General features: G+C 38.4%; 1 protein-coding gene across 3 annotated transcripts in view; it reads left to right on the forward strand.

Annotated features, from left to right (window-relative positions):
• The window catches only part of agap1 (ArfGAP with GTPase domain, ankyrin repeat and PH domain 1), a 263,429-nt gene that overhangs the window by 233,759 nt on the left and 4,954 nt on the right, over window positions 1-24,716 (forward strand). For all 3 annotated transcript variants that reach the window (XM_036569793.1, XM_036569792.1, XM_036569794.1), the window contains one exon: window positions 23,418-23,673. In XM_036569793.1, the coding sequence (XP_036425686.1) occupies window positions 23,418-23,673 (256 nt within the window). The remainder of the gene's footprint in view (window positions 1-23,417; window positions 23,674-24,716) is intronic.

A 24,716-nucleotide genomic window follows, 5' to 3' on the forward strand; every position in this document is an offset into this window, starting at 1 on the left:
TAGTAAGTGATGTTACTTTGCAGTCATTGTTGAAAATGTGATATTAGCATATGTTAAAAATAATTGTGGAAAGATTAAGTATTTGTTTACATCTATTCTCAGTTATCCTTGGCCATTATGTACAGGTCATTCATTTTTCAGCACTAGGGAAAAGGAGAAAACATATTTAACAGACGTATTACACAACTAGGAAGAGAAAACAACAACATCTAAATGTAATTCTGTTTTTTTCCAATATGTAACGTGTCCAGCCCTTGGCTTTATTACAGCTACAGTTCTTTGGGATATTTTTCCACACCTTCAAAATTCAGTTTCAGAATTTGGTTTCATTTTCTGCTTCTCTCGATCCAAGTAATACTGATTGCAATTTAGACTTAGGATACCTATTTATGACTCCACTCACTTATTTTCTTTGATTTTCTCTCTACTTTCCTCCTCCTTAGAAATCTCAGCAAAAATTAGTAGTTTGTGCCTAATGGCTGTTTTGACTGGTAATTATGTAAATGAAGGGTGGTTCCTGACTTTTGTAGTGTACTGTACACATTAGTTTTGTCATCATTACTAAATTATCCACAATGGTTACTAAATAATAAGGTAAAACCAGCAAAATGTGCAGAGCATAAGATTCCCAGGACTGGGATTGAGAACCATTGTATAACTCGTATATAAGCTCCAAGTGCTGACTGATGAACATTGTCCTACTTCTTGCTGCACAGACGGACACGATCATAGAGAGTTGTCAGTTTGACTTTTCCCAACTCTAACTGTGGGTAATACTGCCTCCCCCCACGCTCATCTCCCTCCCCCACCGTCTTTAGCTGTGTAATTATCGGTGGAGAGGTCCAGCCCCAACAGCCATCATAACAAATTAGAGCTGACTGGCGGCCGCAGGAATATCGACTCCCCACTCCACGCCGGCCTCATTACTCACCAGAAGCACCTTTTAATTACTCGCCCCCTCCAAAAATCTTTCCTTATGGATCCGCCGTTTTCGGCCACTTGCCGTCAATGTGCTAATGCGTTTATTGTTCCTCATGTAGCCGTTTATTTATGTACGCGGAGGGCCTGTGGCCCTGCAAGTGAACAGGAGAGATTACCGAAAGGGTCGATACTATCTCAATTAACCCCAGCCCACGGAGCCCGCCGCTTCAGCCATCGCTCTCCTGCTGTCAATAGCACCTATTCTAGCATTTCTTAAGTGGCTCCTGACTAGCGCCTTACTGCTCCAACGGAGGGGGAAAGTATTTCTGAAATTGTACGAGTTTGGTAGCAGTTAACTAATATACATGACAGGGTTTGGGTGGGCAATATTACGATATTTTATTGTTATTGTGATAAATTGCATCACAGTACGCTTTCCTGAGTTCATCTTTGGTCTAGTTAGTACTTCTACAACATTAAACAACTGCTTTTTCCATAAAAAAGCTTGTAAACAACATCTAATGTGTAGTAATTGCATGAGCTGCATAGATGTCAGCCCTTTGTCTTTATCTGTTGCAGTGTTTTCCCAATCCCAGTTCTGGTAATCCCACATTAAGCTTATTTCTTTGCTTTGTCTCATCTAGCACACCTGATACTACTCAGTAACTAATTAACAGGGTCATTGTGGGCTTGGTTAGGTATGTAGAGTAGGGAAAATACAAAAAAATATTTAAAATATATAAAATGTGGCACCACTGTTTCGCTGGTGCACTGTGTCTGTTGCTACAGTTGCTGTTTGCAACGTTAGAAAAACTAAATATTTTGTTGCATAGAAGAATCACTGGAAGTGTCATGAAGCAAGTAGCATGATGTTAGGTTTTTTGCTATATTGTCCACCCTTATGACAGGGCATGTATGTAATGGTGGCCTGTATTGCTAAGCAAAACATTTACCATTTGGCTCAGATTTGTCCTTTCAGGCTTCCTTTCTATATTTTTATTGGTCACTTTCAGCAGTGAGTGTATATGTATGCACATATATATGGGTGTTTCTGTATCTACAGACAGTTTTGGCTGTCCAGGTTTTTAGAAAAAGTGTCTTAACCGTGACATTTCCTTACTACAGCAGAGTGTTGCAGTAAGGACACTTTGTGATAAAGACGTATTCACTGTTTTTGAGTATAAATGGCAAAGAGCAAGTCATGTCACATTTGCTGTGGCCAATATCTTCTAATGTATTTGGATTTATTTTTTTTTTAAGCATAATAGTTATAAATGCTACTTTAATGGCATGCAGAAAACATTGAAGATGAAAAGATGACATTTACCTTGTTTCTCTGTAAATCCAGAGACACTTGGATTAGATTTTCACACGTTTGTCCATGTACTCTGAGTATTTTGTGCTTTAATCAGAAGTAGGTTGTTTGGCTTTGACCAAAAAATGTTATTTTTGGTCATTTGGTCCATGTTGCTGTAAGAACATACAACATGTTATACAGACATGTTTAGAGAAAAAAATACTTTCATGACTGTTTAAGAGCTGTATTTATTTAGTAATCCATTAATTTAACCTTTATGCAATGCAGTTATGATCTAAAAGATTGTAAAATTGTATTTCAGTAAATCTTTCAAATCATGCGTTTGAGAATTTAGAATATAGATGTGGGAGGACGTGAATAAAACTGATATTTTGACTTAAAATACGCTTCATAAATTACATTTGTTCACAACATTTAGCAATGTATATATGAAAGTGTGTTATGACACTACTAAACTCTATATCTCTGTGTTAGCTAAAATAATAATATCTAAAAACAATAATAATAATAATCATTATATCTATAATTATACCTAGAAATTCACTGCTGAGATATTAAAGTGTCTGTAGTTGCAAAAACATTCGTGTGTGTGTGTGTGTGTGTGTGTGTGTGTGTGTGTGTGTGTGTGTGTGTGTGTGTGTTTTGGACATGGCAGGTGTGTGGGAGACAGGGAGGGCGGAAGTTAGCCTCAGTGTTTCAGTGCTGTGTTGCATCTAATTTGTTCTCCTCTTCAGTTCTTGGGCAGCTGAATTGATTAAACTTGTGACCGTCCAAATGGCTGAATGTAACGGGATAAAAATTGTTTGAAAATAGTGATGGTGCAACATGTTGAATCTGTTCTACTGAACGAACATAGAGCACTACATTGATAGACTGGAGAAAATATAAGATAGTCATCAATCTTACAGCCTTAATGAATATTAAATCAGTATTTGCCTGTTATTTAGTAAAGTTTTTAACGCGGTTTTTTAAATGCGTCAGAATTGAAGACGTTTTCCTTCCGTTCTGTAACATATTTCTGAGTAAAAGACTATCAGGGAGGGACTCTGAGCTAGCTGAGCATTATCTCTCGATGATCGATAAGGGTGATTGGAGTAGAAGGTGAAACATAATATTGTTTAATGTTATTTTTCCCACATACTGGTACACGGTGATGTAATCAGCACCCAGACGGCATTTTCGTAGAGAGCAAAACTCACTGTAATTTGATCAGATATTACAGGATTTACATGAATTTTGTTTTTAAAATAAAATAATATGAACATTGTGCTTAATATGACCAAGGAAAGTGGACGAGCGAGCAAGATGCATTTCATTTGATTTTAATTGCAATTCATTGTGTTTATTTAGATTTTCATTTTTATGTAACTTATGGTTCATTTAATTTGGGTTGTTATTGTTGCAGATTTTTTATTATTATTATTATTATTATTTGTTTTTCTGTTCAGTAGACATGAATGTATTCTCCATAGCGTTTGTGTTTTATGACAGTATTGCTGTGTTTTGACTTGGTGCAGTGTGGTGCTCGTTCCTTGGTGGCTGAAAAGCAGTTCAAGCAGTTGCGTGTGTGTGTGTGAGACACAGAGAGAGAGAGAGCGAGAGAGAGAGAGAGAGAAAAGGAGAAGAGCGCTCTCTCTCCTGTGCCGTGTTCAGGATTGGTGGCTGATAAATGAAAACCCTCCCTTGTGGTCTCTCAAGTGAGTAATAGAGCCCGAAATTTCATTTTGCAAGCGACTGATTTAATGATCCAAAGGGTAATTAATGGGCTGATTATCTTAATGTTAAATATGGCCAGCAGCAATTAGACTGACCTCCCGCCTGTCAAGGTCTGGGCCACTCTCGCCTTTCAATTAGGGCCCACGTTTGGAGGGGGAGATGGAGACAGTCACTCGTTTGCTGCACACCTCCATCTCTTGGCCTGGCTCATCCCTCGTTCCAGCCACTTTCAGACCCCAGGCGGGAATTATCTTTGAGAGCTGTGCTGCCCCAGCCTTCGTGGAGCTTATGAGAGAAGTGACGTACCGGGAGTTTTAGTTGATGTCGTTCAGACGGTCTTTCTCTTCTTCTTTATTACTGTGCTATACAAGCAAGTAAACTGTGTAATTGTATTTCTTTCAGTCTAAATGGAACAGGATTTTGGCCAGTTTTATAATAAAAATACAGTCTTATAATGTAAACAATGTGCGTCAGCGAAGTACATGTACTGCATATGTACTGAAAGCCTTTACTATACCTTCATTTGACCAGTTTGGAAATGTAAGGAGGACTGCAGGTGAACATTGTGGCCAAAATGCAACATCACTGTTTCTTTAACAATAGTAAACAAGAGTACACATCACGAAACCAACAATCAGGACACACTATCATGAAAACAGGGTTTTTGTTTTTTTATGGTTTATGCTTTTATATACAACAAAAAAACACAAGTTAGGAAGGAAAAATACTTTTATTATTCAGAGTCAGTCCTTCAAACAGGACAAAACTGAGCTGAAAAATAAAAACATAAACTTTACATAAACGTTCTAAGAAAATTATCACAGTACAGTATTGGCCTGTGAAAGTCAGACACTTGGATGGTCATTTGTGAATAGTCATTTCAAAATCTGAGGCTAGCTGTTAACTTCCCCTTCTGCTTCTGTTGTTTTGCTGTGTTCTGCTTATTGAGTGGGGCGTTGTGTTTGGAGAGGTTCTTGGACGTGTACCTCCTTTTAGTACTTGACATGTACAGTAATAAGAAATCACTTATCTAATGTCCCTCGTAGAAACCATGAAGTAGTTCCACACAGCTAACGTTTTCCTTGTTGATCTGCTGCTGCTCTGACTGTTTGAATGCGTCTGGAAACAGCGTTTTTTCGAAGTGTTAGATTGTTGTTAGATTTTTACTCACTGTTGTAGGTGTGATTTATTTTTTCATTAAAAAAGCCTTTTTTTTTTAAGAGGGTAACTGAAAGTGCCACTTTTGATCATTTCTGGCTAAATAAAATTCACAGTGGTGGGAATTTTGGTGCAAAATATTAACAAAAACTGAATGCAGCTGCTCTAATTTACTAAATAACTGTCATAACAATGAGAAAATCATGACACTAAAATCAGATTAAATGTAATGAATGGTATTTTAACACCTTGCTCTCCTGTATATTAGTCTATTCAAAAAATTGTGACTGAAAGTTATTCAATTTTTTAATTACTCAGTTATTCCTTTTTGCTGTTAAGCCTGGCAAGCCTGTGCCTCTTCAAGCAACCTTAATGGCTAACCTTTAATGACTCTGTTAAACGTCCGGCACCTCTCTGCTTACTAATTCAAGCTTTTTTGGTGCGTGTGTGTGTGTGTGGTCCTCTAACTGGTGGGGCTTATTTACTAAATAACTAGTGCTCTCTTTGTAATAACACATAGTTGATCAGTGGGTTTTAAGTCCTGACAGTGTCCATGATATGCTTAAAAAATCTTATTGTGGCATATTGTGACATTATTAATATAGGAAAATAGTGTTGACTAATCCTAATAAGAGCCGATCTTTAAATAGGCTGTAAGAGCCGTGCAGCTTATGTGAAAAATTTCTCTACTGTTTTATCTGAATTATGTACATGTGCATGCATATAAGGCCTACTTATCAGCCTATGTGTTTCATATCATTGCATTCTTTTATCGCCCAAATTGAGAGCTTCAGGAGAAAAAAAAACAAATGATACTTTTAAAAACTTGTCTTTTAAAAACAAAACAAAACAAAAAACTTAAAACTAAGGCAAAGTGAGTCAAAAAGATGTTCTACCCCTAAAGAACTGTCATAAAAATGAAAAATGTGTGACACTAAAATCAGATTAAATGTAATGAATGGGAATTTAATACCTTGTTGTCCTGTATATTAGTCTATTCAAAACATTGTGACTGAAATTTATTTAGTTTTTTAATTACTCAGTTATTCCTTTTTGCTGTCAAGCCTGGCAAGCCTGTGCCTCTTCAAGCACCCATATTAACCTTTAATGGCTCTGTTAAAATGCCAGCACCTCTCTGCTTACTAATTCAAGCTTTTTGGTGTGTGTGTGTGTGTGTGTGTGTGTGTGGTCTTCTAACCGGTGGGGCTTAAGGGCAGCTTTTACGCACACACACACACGCTTCAAGCTTTAGGTCTTGGCGTGAGTGCTCCGTGGTGTCAGCCAGGCCATGTTTAAGTCTTATTGTTTTAATTAGTGTGATGCGGTCATGGACACCAGGGCCCCTCCCCAGCACACACACACCCCCACACACACAGGGTGCCTAGCTGTATTAGCGGTCCAGGCAGCGGCCGAGTGACAGCTGTGCTAATTGCGCCTCGTGGTGACTTATTGGGAGGGTGGCGCTCATTGGCAGCCAACGCTGCCAACCCTCGCCTCCATACTGACGTTTTGCAGCCTGTCAGCAAGCGTGACCATCTCTGCGTACATGCAAAACACTCTGCTCAAGCTGGGCCATGTGTTTTTTTTTATACACTGCTTTCTTTGTTTGCATCCGTGTGGCAGAGGATGTAACCTTGGTAGCAGTTCACTAATGTTAATGACAGAGTAGGAGTGGGCAATGTGATGACATCATCATCATCATGATAAATTACATCAGAATGCACATTGAGTAAAATCAGAGACCACCTTTCATTATTTAATGTCCAGTAAAAATGGCCATCGAATTCAAGTTATTCAAGTTTCAGGGTCAAGAAACATATTTAACAGAAAATTAAGAAAAATCATCAAACAGATTTTTCAGTATTCAGTGTGTCGGCTTTTTTCCACACCTCCAAAGTTCAGTCTTAAAAGTTGGTTGCGTTTCCTGTTTCTCGTGGTCCAAATAATCCAAACGTACAAATTTAAACTCACCTGTTTAATGAACCTCACATCTCACTCCTTCCTTTTCTCAGTGAGGGCTTCTACACATCCTTTCAGACCCTTAGCGTTGAGTTGTCTTCACACAGTGAAAAGAGGGACAGAAACACATGGATTTTTTTCAGGTCTGAAGCAAAAATATAGCTTGATTTTCACAGTTTGGTCTACCACATCTTGCATGGTTGTTAAGAGTCCCATTTTCTCTGTTTCTTTTAATAATTTTTGAACTCCAGTTTTGGAAGCTTCTTTTTCCCCCTTATTTTCCTTTGACTTTCCACTTTCTTATGCAAGCAGATTGTCTTGTGTCTTATCTTCTTGGAAATGTATCATATAAAAATAAGAACTTGTACTTAAGGGCTGTTTTGACTGGAAATTGAATAAAGCATTGTCTCTGGGTTTTGCACAGTACTGTATATATGAAATTACCTCAGCTTATCATCACTGTCTAAAGAAAAACAGGTATCTCCAAAATAGTAACTTTACAGGAGAGGGAAAAAACGTTCTTAACTTTTAATGTAAGTAAATGTTAAGAGATTTTATTCACAGGAATTTTGGAGCATTTCTGTAGGTCCAGTCATAATGAAATTTTCACACAACCTAAAGCTCAGATGCAGAAAACTAAAAATTGGAAAAATGGAGATCCTTTTTCTTAGACAGCAATATGTTACCGGTAATCCGAATTTTTAGCCCATTTAAATCTGTAATGTTACAACATTTTCTGATTGGTCTGGCCTTAACATATATAACACATCTGAGATATACGTATGACCCGACATCCTGACATTGTGTAAGTGTGTGTGTGTGTGTGTTCCATATCTTGGTGCAGTTACGTCCTCATCCTAAGCAGACAGCTGAGATATTGGTCTCTCACACACACGCAGGCACACACAGACTCTCTTAAGTACATACCTCATCATGACCAATGTCTGAGCTGTAATAATTCAGCTGTAAGCGGGTAAAAAAGGAGCGTCTTTATGGCCAGAGATCAGTCTCATAAAGGGCAGCGCTAACAGATTTAAAATTAGACCTGCTGCTTATTCTGGCACAGGGGTGCAGGTGTGCTTCCCCAAAGCCAGGCTGAGATTGGGCCCTGGGGAGCTAGGAGGAGGAGGGTGTAGCGGCCTAATAATCACCCCAGAGTTTAAGAGGACGTGCTGGGGCTTGACTGCTCCTCATCATCACCATGACTGGAAAGCCATGCAGTCTGTATAACAAATATATAGTATATATAGTTGTAAAAAAAAACAACACACTAATAATTCAAGACAAATGTTTGTGTTTTATTATTTATTTAGTATTATTTGTGCCTATTTGTTATTTTAATTTAGCGAATCTAAAGCCCTCAGCCCCCCCCTCCCACAAGATGGTACTGATGGTACTGCATAGCACAGTGGATAACACTGTTAGCCCAACGCAGGAGACAGGAGTTTGCAGGAACGCTGTATCACTGAGTGCGTTTGCATGCACTCAATAATCCGATCATAATCGGATTTCTGCAGTTATTCGATTGTTCAAATGGTCATGTAAACCCAAATTCAGATCTGGAAATCTGATAAAGAGGCTGGATTTTAGCTCTATAATCAGATTTCTCAGTGCATGTAAACTCTTGCTCGTATTTCTCAGTCTGCGCATGTGCGAAAACAGACGGCGGTACCGGAAATAAGCGAGCAGCATCGTCGCAAAACACTTTTGGAGCGACGCTAAAACCAAACACAAAGTAAAGGATTTAAATATTCTTCATCTTCTAGATGATGTATGTTCATAGTTTCAGGTAAAGTCACACGATGTTTCTAAAAAAGCCGCGGCATGAAGTTCTTCTGTGAGTTCATTGGCTGGTTGCAAAGCAGAAACCTGATTACTGTCTGACTCATGTAGACCCGGAGTTTCCCCATTATCTGATTACTCAAGTGCATGTAAATGTGTTGATCGGATTACTGACAAAATCTGATTTTTTGCAGTTATCGGATTATTACGTGCATGTAAATGCACTCAATTAGTGTGGCTTGACTCCTAATGCTGTGTTCTCGTACCATTATAAGTGATTTTAGGGAAGTGCTTATGCTAAATATGTAATATTGCTGTGTCTTCTTGCTTTGTTGGATGGAATAGAGAACATTTTCGTTTTGAGGCACAGCCTAATTAAAGGAATACACAGCAATGTTTAGGCTAATCTTTATCTGCTGTGTGGTTGATTCTAACAGACAATCATTTTCCAGCTGCCCATTGTCTTTTAGGTTTTTAAGTATTCCTTTAATCATATTAAAAAGGTAAATTATGACACATTGCGATGTTATATCACAGTACTTAGCATCTTTAAAGAACATCGTAATCTTGAAATTCTCTCAGAACAGAAAGGAAGAAGTCTCACTTTGTCCACTCACACATATACGCTTCACAAACGAGTCCACCAGGATCCACTGAGGTCCATTACGTCCGCATTAACTAGCTGCCTGCACGTGTCACTCACCGGCCTTTCTCTTGTGATAAAGCCCTGTGATACAAGCCGGCCCGTGTTTCGCATTTTAAACAGTCCTGCCTTCACTGTTCCTTCCGTTCCAGACAGACGTGGTGCAAATGTTTCAAATAATTGGCTCCCCCGTTCTAATTTATCTGTGAAAAAAAAATGAAAGAAAGAAACGAACTTGATTATATTAGCCTAATAGACATTATTTTTTACATGACTGCCTGCCATTGCCCATAATCATGTCCCAACTAGGTTAACAAGCCTTCCAATTTAGTATTGACATTGAACCGACTGACAAGAGCCAATCAGCGTGCGCCTCTGTGCCCCGGTCCCCATGAGTAGGTATGTTAATATGTACTAAAGTCAAAGCAGTGGGCCTGTTTTCTGCCTGACTCATCATATTGTCCCTTCTCTTTTATCTGCGCTGTCTACCAATTTAGTAATGAGCAGATATATCATGCATTGTGTGCTTGCTCTGCCCGTCCTTAGATCGCTTTTCCTCCCTTTTTCCTTTTGCACTTAGTAAGTGTATAATTGCTTGAAAGTAGTTTGTATTTTATGTGTTTATTGTTGTAGCTTGAACCAGTACTCGATTCATTAGATTAAGTCAAGGAAATTGCATTTATTAGTGCTTAAATTATTGCTTGATTCATTATTCACTGAAACATTGACCACGGTCTCAAATCAGTTTTTAAACTGACGTTTGCTTTCCTAATGTTAATCAGATTGAGTCAGTGTTACTGCATAGGCTGACACCTCATTGCGTTCACAGTAATTTTTCGATAACTGTCATGTGAAAGTCAGTTTTCAGTATATCCTCTGTCCGGTACTGATCAGTATGAAAATTGTAACCTGTACTCATTTTAAGGACCTGAAATTCTGAAAACTGATTATCAAAACTTCACAGAATCTCAGCATGAATATTGTAGCTCCTCCAATATATATATATATATATATATATATATATATATATATATATATATATATATATATATATAGTTTTTTTTAGCATGAGTTTAAAAAAAAATGACAAATGACCTGTTTTAATTGGATTTAGTGCAGTTCAATATATGAAAAAATGATATTTTTTTACTTAACAAACTTCAGAAAAACTAAATATTGTGATGCATATCAAGTATCATTTCATATTTTTGCCATAATGCCAACTCTTTTTTTTCTGGTGGGATTTTCACCAATAAATAGTAAAACCTTTATATCGGTCAGTATTATCAATCAACCAATATATCGGTCAAGCCCTAGTGACTCACTTGATTGATGGTAATGATAGCAATGTATTATGCTTCTACTTTGGTGGTTGCTAATGCATAGTGGTGTACATCCACTCTTCTGATCTCTCTCTCTCTACCACCCCCCCTCTCTCTCTCACCCCAACCCCCTCCCTCTCTCCCTCTGCCTGGCTTTTGGCCTGTATTTGCATGCCGTCACTGAAGCGTTCTGATCCTATAGATGGAAGTGGAACCTCATATCAGCGTGGCCCATTGCCTCCAGAGGGACTGATTTGAGTGTAGTGCGGGCCAGAGCTCAGTCAGAATGAATCTGCCCGTAATAAAAAAGCGCTGAGCTTAATTATCTGTGTCTATCCAAGGGCAGCTAACGACTAGGCTGGAAAGTGTAATTGATTTCAGACCCCTGTGTTTTTTCCCCTGCAAGAAAAGAAAGAAAAGAGCGAGAGACAGGATTCTCTCTCTCTCAGAAGGAAATTGTCCCTTCGCGGCTTTTTCCTCCTAATAAATGGCATACATTCCCCTCACTTATGCTGCCTTGTGTCCATCGCAGCTACCTATTAGAAGATATTGCGATGCACTGAAGCATGAGAAGCTGAATTGCACTAGAAGTAGGGTGGTCTTGGCCAGGGGTGCACAGTTGGAATTGGGCAGAATTAGAATCAGCTGATATTCCCTCCCAATCCTTTTTTGCTCTTGGGCTCCCCCTACGGTCGCAGGGTGTATCTCACTTGTACATCACTGTCGTAAATACAGATCGTGCAGACGGCTGTACACGTGCATTTGTTGACGAGCTGAAGGTTACAGAATCTGACTCACCGGACTCAGTAGGCATATGGAGGCATATAGATGCAACAGATTACACTTACGCTTTCAGTTGTTTCTATGTGTTAACATCCAAAATCACGAGTGTGATCTGTAGCATAAATATACCTGTGTCATGTGCATGCACGCAAAGGGAAGTCTGATTCTGCCGGGAAGAAAGAATTTGGCACAACACCGGCAAAAAGAACATCATGAGAGAAAGAACCATGTCGATTTACAAGATAGAGTAATATTAAAGGATTTTATTACAGGCGATTGCAAACTTTCAACTTCCGAGACTGAGGTTAGATGACTTTTGACAAAAAGTCTTTAAAGTAAAGAAGAAAGAAAGTATCAGGTCAGTAAAGTAAGTACTGAATTCTCAGTAGAAATGCAGTGGACCTTCTTAGTCTGTTCAGCACTTATCAAAGTGCCAAAACCTCAGAATCTTAGAAGATTGTCCAGTTGTAAAGCAGAACAGAGTCTTTCACCAATTTAACATAATGAAATTAGGAATTACAAGCTAAATGTTAATGACTAAAGTAAAAATAGATAACTTTCCTCACAAATATACTTGGGTAGAGGTGAAAATGTCACTTGGAAATGCTCAGCAAAGAACAAAAACATATTTTTTCTAAAATACAAATAACTGAGTAAATGCAACTAATTTCTGCCCAACTCTGATTATACTTCCATAGAAACTAGTTCAGATCAGTGCTGCCATGGGTGCAAAGAAACTTTGCGTTATCCATTGTGTGAGAATGGTTTTCATTTAATTACTATAACAAGATGAATGAGTGTGTGTGTGTGTGTGTGTGTGTGTGTGTGTGTGTGTGTGTGTGTGTGTGTGTTCTGGCGTCTGTTTAGTGCGCATGCGCAGGTGAGGGTTCGCCGCTGTCTGTTTGACAGATTTGTCCTGTCAGAGTTCATTACCTGTGAGTCGGTGGGACTCTAATGAGCTGAATTAGTGGTATAATTAGCCTAAAAGAAAAGAGCACTGGCATTGAGCTGAAGCAGACTCCTCTCTTTGGCCTGGCTGGAATTAATGATTTACTCCCCAGCCCCCCGTAACCCATATATCTTCAGCCTCAAACCATGCAGTTCACCCACTTGTATCTCTGAATGGACTGCCGTTGATACAGGCTAATACCTGAATAGATTTAGAAAAGGCCTTTGAATCTCTTTTGGCGTTGACATGGCTACCTGCTGATGTATATATTGATTCAGGTGATTACTTCTGTAATCTGTTGAGCTGTTATGGAGGATGAGACTTCCGTCATGTGACAGTCTTACTCTGCTGTGAATGTAGTACGTAATGATGATCTGTGCATCACACTGGTTCGGTCACCCCTGGTCAGATAACGTTTTCTTGATTTTCTAATTGAAAATAAGTTAATTTCTGCACATTTAATGCACAATTACTCTTTTTATTTGCTGATTTTAAAATATGCACCTGTGCTAAAGTTAAACTCAGCATCAGGGGTATTCAGACTTGTGGGTGGGCTCATAAAAATGGTAAACGTGTCTGTTACGTGAATGGATTTGTGGCAGCCCTGCTAGAGTGCTAATAGTGCCCCTTATGGGGAATATTTAGGCTGTTAAACACGAGTGAGTAAGTTACAAGCGAGGTCCATTAGTGGAGGTCCATGAGTGAATTCATGTTCTGTTAGTTTCATCAGCTTAGTTTCGTAGTTTCTAACTTCATGAACGGTGTGAACTGGAGAGTTGATGATTTGAAAGTCAAGAAGTGTTTAAATGGTACATGAATCTATTTTAGTTTTTAAAAAAGTGAGAGGAATTTGGTTTTCCATGATATGGGCCATTTAAAACCTCATAGAGGCTCCTCTTGGTGGAGTGCAATATCTGTGTGTGTGTATGTGTGTGATGGAGGGGTAGATATCTGTGTGTGTGTCATGGGCAGCAGCTGGAGGGCTGTCCGGTCATGGGTGGGCGATCCTGCGGCCGCCTGTTAGCGTTGGGTAAACAGCTACTGGCTTTGAGCTGGACAGGAAACACTGGCAAGTGTGTAAACACCAACTCACAAAGTGCTCAGCCAGGGAGAACGCATGACACACACACAGGAAACCATCCTCACAGAGATTGACACCGGCTCCCATTAACCCCCCTCCTCCCGTGAACTGGCCCTCCACATTCCGCCCCTCTGTTTCCAACAGCGATTAGGCTACATCTCCTCTCCCGCATCCCCCTGTCCCCCCCAGCGGCGCAGAAATGCGATCTAATTAAGCTGTCACTCAAAACTCCTGGAATTGTCCCAAACCTCCTCAAAACTATTTTCAGAAATGAGCTCCGTTTTCAACACTATGACTTGAATTAGGAACAGTGATGTACAGATTCAAGGAATAGTTTAGTGAAAATGAAAATTTACAGTTTTCCCTTTAGCGCACATACAGTCAAAATGCCCAGCCATGCTTGGTCTTTGAAGTTTACATCTTTAGTTTTGCACCTGAGCTACAAGGCTATTGGGTAGCACTTTCTATGAATGTCGCATTTGTAAGCGTCTATAAACACATTTATAACTTGTTATAATGTATTCATAAGGCATTATAAACGTGGTGATAAATATTTATAAAAAAGAATTACACTGAATTACACTTTATAGCCATGTTTATTACACATTATGAATTGTTAATATAATGCATTATAAATAGTGTTAATAACATGTTATAATGTCAGTGCCAAAGAAGTCAGTCCCAGCTTGGAGAGCGTAAAGTAAAGACAAATACCAAGCTAACGGTGGTGAACATTACCTTTCCCACATTGGGTAAAACACTGATGGCAGCTCTAGTTTAAACTCTGACATTTGAAGCCTGTAATGAGCTTTACTGTGAATGTTTTAGTGTTTCAGTAAATACTACAACTTGAAGCCTCACTCTGAACACTGGAGGAGGCTTTAGTACAGTACGCTTCACTTTACTTAGAGTGGACAAATACAACTTATGAGCTCTTATAATTTGTTATGATCAGTACTTATAATGCATTATGTTAACAATTCATAATGCATAATAAACATGGCTATAACGTATAATGCATTTTTTAAAATATTTATAGCTATGTTTATAATGTCTTATGAATGCATTATAACATGTTATGAATGTGTTTCTAGATGCTTACAAAGGTGACATTCATAGAAAATGTTACCGGCTATTGTCACTACCAAACAGTAGAAGGTTATGTACGGTACTGTGCAAATTGAGGATTGACCACTTATTTAATTTCATGTTTCAGTGTCTGGATAAAGCAGAAGATAAGAGATGAGATAAGATAAGATAATCCTTTATTAGTCCCACAATAAGAAAATTCTCAGTGTTACAGCAGCGAAGGGAGAGCAAGGCACTCAAGAAAAAGAAAAGAAGTAACAAGAAGAGAATTAACAAGCAAGTAATTCACTTTAAGTACTTAACAAGGTTTTTACAGTTTGTTACTTGTTACTATATAGACAATATATATATAAATAATACTAAAAGTAAAAAAGATAAAAATATAAACTCTATCCTTCACAAAAAATTAACAATATAAAGAGTTATAACATATTTAAAACAGAAAATCATATTTCAATAGAAAATCTGCTCCTTTTTTATTTTGGCTTCTGTTGTCTTCAGGAGACGTGTTGTCAGTTTTGAAAGGAAACCCAAAATTTAATCTATGTAATCTTTATTACAAATTTAGACTCATGAGTCCATAAAAGCCTTGCTCCATATGCCAGATGTGCAGTCTCAGTGTTTTAGGGTGAATTGTCTTCTTTTTTTGTCCATTTCCTTTTCTCATTAACAGCTGCTTGACAGCTGCACATTCTTTCAACCCATAGCGTTGAGTTGACTCACAGTGTAAGGATGGCCAGTACTTCTGTATCTGATCCACTCGTACCTTCACAACACACACTAACATGCCTTCACCACGTCAGTGTCACTGCAGTGCTGAGAATGATCCACCACCCAAATAATACCTGCTCTGTGAGGGTCCATTGGGGTCCTGACCACTGAAGAACAGGGTAAAAGGGGGCTAACAAAGTATCAGAGAAACAGATGGACTACAGTCTGTAACTGTAGAACTACAAAGTGCACCTATATAGTAAGTGGAGCTGATAAAATGGACACTGAGTGTAGAAACAAGGAGGTGTACTTAACAAAGTGGCTGGTCGGTGTATAAAAATGAGCAGACGCAAACTTTTCGCCTGGTTCGCTGCATTTGGGGTTGTGGGAAATTGTGTAAATTTCATTTTTCAGTGAAGCGATCCTGGCGATGGTCGTGGTGTCTATGATAAAATGTAATTATTGTTGTAACGAGTAGCCTGGCTGTTAACTGTGCATGCGTCATGTGTGTGTGGGCAGAGGCTGTAAGGGCATTTCACATGAGGCACTCTCGCTGCATTTGGACGTGTTGGCTTGTCGCGGGTGGCCATGTTGGATCTAGATGGCATGATATGTAGGGTTGAATTAAACTCTCAAAGAAACCTGCCTGCCGCTATTAGCATTTCCTCATCTGCCCCCTCCTCGGCCCTATCGGCAATCACTGTAGGTGGAGAGCGCGTGTCAGTGCTGATCACAAACAGCCCCGCTATTTAATCTTTCCAGTAATAACATACTGTAATCAGTTGTGAGAAGTGATCCAAACAGCAACACACTGATGATCCTGACCACAGCTAGAGACAGGTACACACACACACACACACACACACACACACACGCACACACACACACACACACACACAGATGAGACAAGAAAAGCGAGTAGCTAATTACTCCAATTAGCATCTCCCTCATGTGAGGACACAGTCCCTAAAGAAAACTGTGTTTGTGTGTGTGTGTTTCTGTACGGTCTCTCAGTGCTTACTGATTGCTCTATTTAATTATCCCCTCATGTAGCCAACACGCTAAGCTCGACCCCCGTGCAAAGGAAACCTTTCATTTGAAGTAAATAAGCTGGGATTTTAGAGAGCTTTGCTTTATGAGGTTTTATATAAAGCAAACAGTGGCTAGTTTTTGTAGTTTGTGCATTTTTCTATACATTTTCAGGACATAAATGCCCTAAATCATATATTTACCTTGTATCTCCATTTTTGTAGTTTTTCGGTTTTTGACATAATTTGAAAATACCGGTTACCCTTTACATTGTTTGTAAATTTCATGATGAACAGATCAAAATAAACGACCCAAAATGACTTGGAAAAAAGTCTGGTTCCATTGACTTACATTAACAGTAAAGTGGGTTTTTTCCTTCTCCTGTAAAGTTACCATTTGGAGATACGAGGTTTTGTTCTGACAACAGCGATTTATATATATATAAACAAACACGTACACACACATGTACACACATATACACACACACACAAGTGTAACTACCGGAGAAAGGCCGAGTTAACCACCAACGACACCTGACATTGTTTTAAAAAAACTACAGGACTGTGCAAAAGTCCCGTTTCATTAATAGGATTTCCAGTCAAAACACTCATTAAGCAAATGTCTAATTTTTCTGCATCAGGAATTAAGGCAGAAAACTTACATCATAGAAAAATTGCACAAAACAACCAACAAAATCACAAACCAAATGTAAAATTGTATTTTTCAATATTCTGTGTCATTTTACTCCAGCTTGTATTATTTTCAGAAGATTAGTCAGTTTCTCACAGAAATCTGTAGGGATATTGTTCCCGTTCTGCACTGTTAGTCTTAGGAGTCAGTTGCATTTTCTGCTTCTCGTAATCCAACTAATCTCAAATGTTCAATGATGAGTCCATTGTTTTGAAAACAACAGCAGCTTCTTTGTTTGATTAGCAAATTTCCTACTTTGCCACACATTCTTGCAGACTCATATTCTTAGGTTGTCTTCTCACGGTGGGCATATAGACGGAGGCAGTACTGTCTAAGAAAGAGTGGAGCTTTTTTCCCTGTCAATAATAAATAAATATATATTTTTTGAAAAATATAAATATTATTTATCTGATGGTGCCAGTTTTTTACCAGGTTTTGCATGGAGTCACAGTTTTTCCTCTATCTTTCAATAATTTTCTGAACACTTTCGGAAACTTTTTTCTTCCTTTCATTTGACTGTCCTCTTCCGTTTTCCCCTTTCCCCAAGTTGATAGATCTTATGTCTAATTTCCTCAGAAATATCTTCTAAAAAATGAATAACTTTTACTTAATAGCCATTTTTGAAGGTGAATGGTGGTCTCAGTATTTTGCAAAGTACTATATATGTTTAATTGTTATAAACTGAAAGGGTAAAACCATTTCTTTTCATTTAGGTTAGGTTGAGGCTTGGAAAATACTTATTACGTATCGGTAATTACATCTGTACATTTCAGCGTTGTACAACAAACCTGTGAGTGTGTGCACATGCACATATGTGGCAGTGAGTATACTTGTTGTGGTAATGTGTGGGGAACTATGTTCTTGTTGCTAAGCCATACAAGTGTGGCACCCGACCTCCGTGACACTTGTCTTTGCTCTTTGTGCCCACAGCCATGCTTGACCACATCCATTTACATGGACAAATTAAAAAAATAGTGAGCAATAAACCAGCTTAAGTTTACTCTCCTAAAAGTGATTTTTTGGATAACTGATACTTCATGCTCCAATGTAAATACTTTAAAAAATATTGTTTTTGATTTGATTTTGCGTCGTGTTGTTTTATTTGTTGTATTTATTTGAGTAAAATTAGTTAAATTGTTTTCCACATTTTTTGTAATAATGTAGTGACAAAACATTGTGGTTCAGTTTCAGTTTCCTGACGTTTGGTGCAGAGTTTGCTGATTTTCCTGCTCAAACACACCTAAGAAACCTAGTAACTAACTGCAGAGTAAAACTCTAAACTGTGCTGAACTGTGGCCCTTTGACACACTGATTGTAGTGTATAATAAGTGTAATAAGCATCACGATCCTTATAGTGTAACTTATATTCTGTTAAAAGCACTGTTCAGATTTAATACTGATTTTATCTCATTAGGGAACTTCAGTACCGTTATTCTCACTTAAATTCCAGTTTCACTTCTTCACTTCCAAAACTGCAAAAATTGCGTTAGTTTCATAGCGGTTTTCAAATAATTTGTAGCTGTTACTGAATAACTCATAGTAGTTACTAGGCTTAATGTAAGTTATAAGCAGTAAGATACTAACTCAGTAATAAGCCTATATGTTAAGAGGTTAGACCACAGTTCTGTAGTGAGGAAAGAGGCAAACATTTCCGTTTTCCTGTCGTTGTGTTTTGGTCCGCAGTCTGAGTTTGCTGGTGCGTCTCTGGCTCTGTCCTTGGCAACGCTGCTCCTCAGGGAAGGCATGCGTTTCTGTGGGCACTGAAGTGCTCTGTATTTCCTCTGGCGGCAGAATCGGGGTGGGTCTGGGATACCCTGCAGAGCCTCTTCCTTTTCCCCTCCCCTGCCCTCCTTTACCCCCTCTCCTCCCTAGCTCCCACGATGCTTTGTGCAGAGGCTGTGGCCCGTGGCCCCCCGCCCGGCCCTCTCACTCACCCCGTACTGACCAGCGGCGGCACCCCGGAACATTCCGTGCTGCTAGAACCACCCGCCCACCCCTCCCCAGCCTCGGAGCATGCACACTTAATACAATTCCTCATGTGTTCCCACAGCTGCTGCTGTTTATCTCCTTTCTCTTCACTGTTACAGAACAGCTTTTTCCCCTTTGAAAATTGAGCAGATTGATTCAGAAGCGACTTTCCAACTTGTTTTTTTAAGATGTCTCAAAACAGACAGTGTGTGAGATCAACTAATGGGTAGAGATCAATTTGTCTGGGACACCATGATGGTGCAGTCATATATATGTCCCCAAACGCCCCTAACAAAATTACCAAAATGATGCGTTTTGTTGATTTCGTAAGTAAAAATACATCATCTGCAGAGAACAAATTAAAATATGGCAGTTTACTGGAAATTGTAGTGCACAATTTGTTTATTTGTTGAGTTTACCATATTGGGGGGAAAAACTGATATATGCTATATAAAATACGCCATAACTTTTGGACAGACAACATTTTATACATTCATATATATATATATATATATATATATATATATATAAAATTTAATTTTTTTGTTAATTGTTAATTATGTCCATTTTTGACTTTTTTAGTTTTTGACCTAATTTGAAAATGCCTGTTGGTCTTTACATCGTATGTAAATTTCATGATGAATGAACTAAAAGAAACGGCCCAAAATTACTTGGAAAAAATCTGGTTCCATCGACTTACATTAAAAGTAAAGTATGCTTTTTCCTTCTCCTGTAAAGTTAAAACTTTAAAGTAAAACCATTTACAGATTGTCTTCCGACAACAGTGATATATAAATATATATAAATATATATATACACATGTATATACACACATTTTTATATATATATATATATATATATATATATATATATATATATATATATATATATATATATATATATATATATATTCAAGTCAACAAATAAACATCAGTTATACTTTAAAAGTATGGAGAAGTGTGTTCTCTGTAGAGGACTTATTAACTTATTTTCTCTTCAATCAGCAAAACATGTAATTTGACCAGAGACGCATTTGATGCATAAATTTTGCATATGACTGTGTTTACAAATGAGGGCTGTGCAGTTAAGCAACATGCAAGGACAGGAAATCTTTGTGCCATGGGGTGTTTGGGGCCGTCAGCATGGGGGCTGTTTTCTGATTAAGAAGGATGTCACCATGTTATTGATCCCTTGGGCCATTGATCGCCTATTTCTATCCATCTGCCTCTCTGATAAAATGTTATCTCTTTCACATTCTGACCCGTGACACCCACACACAGCTAATTTATCAGCATCATGGATGGGCTGTTTGTAGGAAAGCCTGACCGATATGCTTCGATATACAATAAATTTATCAGTGAAATTCAGCAGATAAAGTGCAGATATTTTTGTAGCTTGTTTTATGTTATTTTGAACTTCTCACATCTAAGCATTTTAATATTTTTATGCTTTGATCTTTGTGGACACTGCTGACTTGGCAGTTATCAGATTCCTACCTTTCACAGTGATGATAACAAAACACTATAATGTTTAAAATAACAAAACCATGTTAAAAGCTTCCAATACTTTTGGCATGAGTATATGTTATGACTGGACAGTTCTACAATATTTATGTAATGTAAGATTTTGTGAGTATCTGCTGTTTACGAAATTTGGCAGTTGAGGAATGACGATAATATTTGACAATTTACAGTCAACAATCAATATATCAGTGTGTATTAAACCCTTATTTAACTAGACCTATTGGAATCATTAGTTGCAAACAGTATACAGTTATATTTGCTGATATCAGTCATCAGAGTTTTCATCAGCTTAAAGATGTTTGTGAAGTAAAAGGTTATTTTTGACGTTTTTATTCTTTAACAGTTTGTTTGACCAGCAGTATGTTTAGCTTGCTGCACGCTGCACCGTGGATTATTTTTAGAATATATACGTCTGTCAGAAAACTTTTCAAAATGCTTAAATTCAAATGTTTTCCATATTTGTTTGCAATAACTTAACATAGTAAAGACTTTGAAAACGATTACAGTATCGTGTAAATAAAGCCCCATGTTGTTGTGGTGTCAACAAGCAAATATTTCAGGTATTTAAACCACCTGTAGGACAAAAATGTTTCCGTATGTGCTTTTAACAACAGTTTGGAAAAGAACATGCATCATTATTCGGTCTAAACATGTTTTAGACTTAATAAAACCTTTGCAGATATTTTCTTTTGTTAATTTAAAAGTATGGAAGCAGGAAAATAATTTCAAGAGAGAGAAAAGTGTCTCCAAACTTTTGACAGACAACAGTTATCTTCTCAAAGAAGCTTTTATAAATGACCCAACAAATCAGGCTGAGGCTGTGGTCGGAGTGAGTGCCCCTGGACAGTGTTGCTTTCTTTTTGCAGCTGCCCTGCTTGCAGAGGAAGTTGGAGCTGGAGGGGGTTTCTCTTGCCCTCTGTTCTCTGGTTTCCTGAGCTGGGACCCCCTGAGGGGCAGCTGTGGTTCAGGGGACAGCTCAATATCCTCCGCCCTGCTGCCATGCGCTCCTCCGGGGCTCAGCCAATTCCCCAAAACCCTCAGACAGGAGCTGGGCCTGAACTAATCCTAGCCAGGCCTGAATGGAGCTGTTTACACTGCAAGGATTAACACTGATTAGTGCTATCATAGCACAGGATTAGCAGGAAGAGCTGGAAACAGCCAACTGATAGCCCCCTTTCGGGCTGGGCAGGATGGACTTGGTTGACATTTCTCTCTGACAAAACAAACATATACCCAGCTCCTTAAATTGATTGTTTCCTGTCCTTCCTGCTTTTTCTTTCTTTCTCACTTTGTTCATCGTATTTTCTCTCTCTGTATGCTGTGTATCGCTGTTTCATGCGCACACAGGCTGAAAATTGTTTTACGAGCTGTGTGTTCAGGTCTAATTCGGCTGTGTGATGTAGGGCTTAGACCAGAGGTCTCAAACTCAACCACTAAAAGGGCCATATTAAAAAAATCTCAACAAATCCGAAGGCCAGAAAGCATTTATATATTTTAATACGCCAAAACATCAACAGCCAAATATAGCCACTTGTAGGAAACCTTCAAATGTTATCTGCGATTACTTGATATAATGGCTACATTAGCTAGATAACTGTTAAATCTCTTTAAATGTCCCCAGCAGGTACGTTTAACTATGTTGGTTGAGCTGCAGCTGAAGCACAGTTCATGTGTTTGGTGATATAATGTGTGCATTTGTGTAGAAAAAGGCTGTCCCATAGACTGTTGTTGGGGGAGGGGATGTCAGTGCAAATTACGTTGCAGTGCATGCTGGGAATTGTAGTGCAGCTCATTGTGAAACAGGCTAATATTAATAGAAAAACAAAATAATTTCTAGGGCCGGATTGGATTGTGCCACGGGCCTGATCTGACCCACGGGCCTTGTGTTTGACACATGGGGCTTAGACACTGCTTAAAAATGTGGAGGAATATGTGGTGTTAAAAAAAAGAAGCCGACACAAAATCCCCATCAACTCATGTCATTTCAAATGAGGGCTGAATTGAAACGTAACGTTTTCACTCATAAAGCATCGATGTTAATGTGGCGAATCAAGAGTAGAGATTTTGTAGTGTTCTCTCGCTCTCTCTCTCTCTCTCTCTCTCTATATATATATATATATATATATATATATAAAATAGTAAAGTGCAAAAGTCAGACCCTTCATTTATTTTATTTCTGAGGAGATTAGATATAAGGTAATCCACTTGCATCAAGAAGGAAAGAAGCCGCTACATCGTAGAATGCGTTTGGGATTACTTGGAGCTTGAGAAGCAGAAAAAGCAACCAACTTCTACGACTCAGTTTAAATGTGTAGAAAAGTTTCTGCAGATTTCTTTGAGGAACTGAAAGCAAGTCTTTTGAAAGGAATGGAAGCTGCAGAAAAGGCAAAGGTGGACATACTGAAAATATAATAATATATTAAATATAATAATAATATATTTTCAGTATGTCCACCTTTGCCTTTACTGCAGCTTCCATTCCTTTCAGAATCCAATAATTATAAATTATGTTTAGTAGTTGTGTAATTTTCTGTTAGATATGTTTTCTGTTTCTTTCCTGATGCTGAAAAATGCTCACTTTTTAATTGTCTGTGTTCCTCTAGTTTGCAAGTTAACATTGTGCGTTTCATGTATTTTTAATAATATTGAGTCATTCCAGGATAATCAACTTGAATTAAATTTGTGCTGTAATTTCAGATTTGATCGTTTCCTAAAGAATGATAATCAAACCTCTGTAAGGTCACAGATTGACACCTTCTGTGTGTTCATATTCAGGGAGGAGCGTGAGCGTTGGATCCGGGCAAAGTACGAGCAGAAGCTGTTTGTGGCGTCTCTGCTGTGCACAGAGCTGCCCCTGGGGCAGCAGCTGCTGCGGTCCACGGCTGAGGAGGACCTACGTGCCGTTGTGTTATTGCTGGCCCACGGCTCACGGGACGAGGTGAACGAGACGTGTGGCGAGGGAGACGGCCGCACCGCCCTGCACCTAGCCTGCCGCAAGGGCAACGTGGTCCTCACACAGCTCCTCATTTGGGTATGGGACTTTTTGGTCTGTCTCAGCACACAATACAGTATCAATCATGGCTTATAGATGAGGGTGAAAAATGAGCATTTAGTTAAAATGAGGCCTGTTATACGCTGCAGGCCAAATATTTGGATGTGATTGTAATAATAAATAAATGAATAAATAAATAAACAAACATGAATATTTATTTTTAAAAATGCTGTATATTTATTAACTGTCTGCAGCAAAAATTTACACCTAACTAATTTTTAATTTGTTTTGTGGAAAAAGCCTCTTTGTTCAAATTAGATGTTAAAGTTATGGTGCTGTCACAATCATCATATTTTAGCTGACGATTAATTGTTATATAAAAAATGCGATTTTTTTCTTGTTCAGTTTAGTTATTACAGTACAAACCTAAAGTGGCTGACACATTAAACTTGTTTGATTATTAACTGTCTTACTTCCTAAGTATGTCCACTTAGTAGTTAACTCTAATGGTACTGTCAAAATGACACTGAGTGCGTATACACGCACCCAATAATCTGATCATAATTGAATTTCTGTGGTTGTCTGATTATTCAAATGGTTATGTAAACAGCATAGTCTGATTTCTTAGATCAGAGTGAGGTATAGAAATACGATTTAGAGAGCTGGATTTTAGCTCAGTAATCAGATTTCTCAGTGCGTGTGAACTCTTACTCTGATTTCGTTCATATCTCTCAGTCTGCGCTTGTGCGAAAACAGATCGCGGAATTGGAAATAAGCTTCTCAGTTCGTGTGAGATGGCAACAAAGCACTTCTGGAGCGACACTGAAACCAACCACATGCTTGACAAAATTAATTTAAACATTCATTCTGATGTGACTCGATGTTTAAAAAAACCTGCAGCATTAAGTTTACTTTACGTTTACGTCCCGTCTTCTGTGAGTCTATTAGCTGGTTGCAAAGCAGAAACCTAATCACTGCCTGGAGTCCCGGAGTTTTCCAGTTATCTAATCACTCAAGTGCATATAAACGTGTTGATCGGATTACTGACCAAATCTGATATTCTGCAGTTCTGATTAAGTGCA

The sequence above is a fragment of the Colossoma macropomum genome, unplaced genomic scaffold (assembly GCF_904425465.1).
Source record: "Colossoma macropomum unplaced genomic scaffold, Colossoma_macropomum, whole genome shotgun sequence".
NCBI classification, from domain to species: Eukaryota; Metazoa; Chordata; class Actinopteri; order Characiformes; family Serrasalmidae; genus Colossoma; species Colossoma macropomum.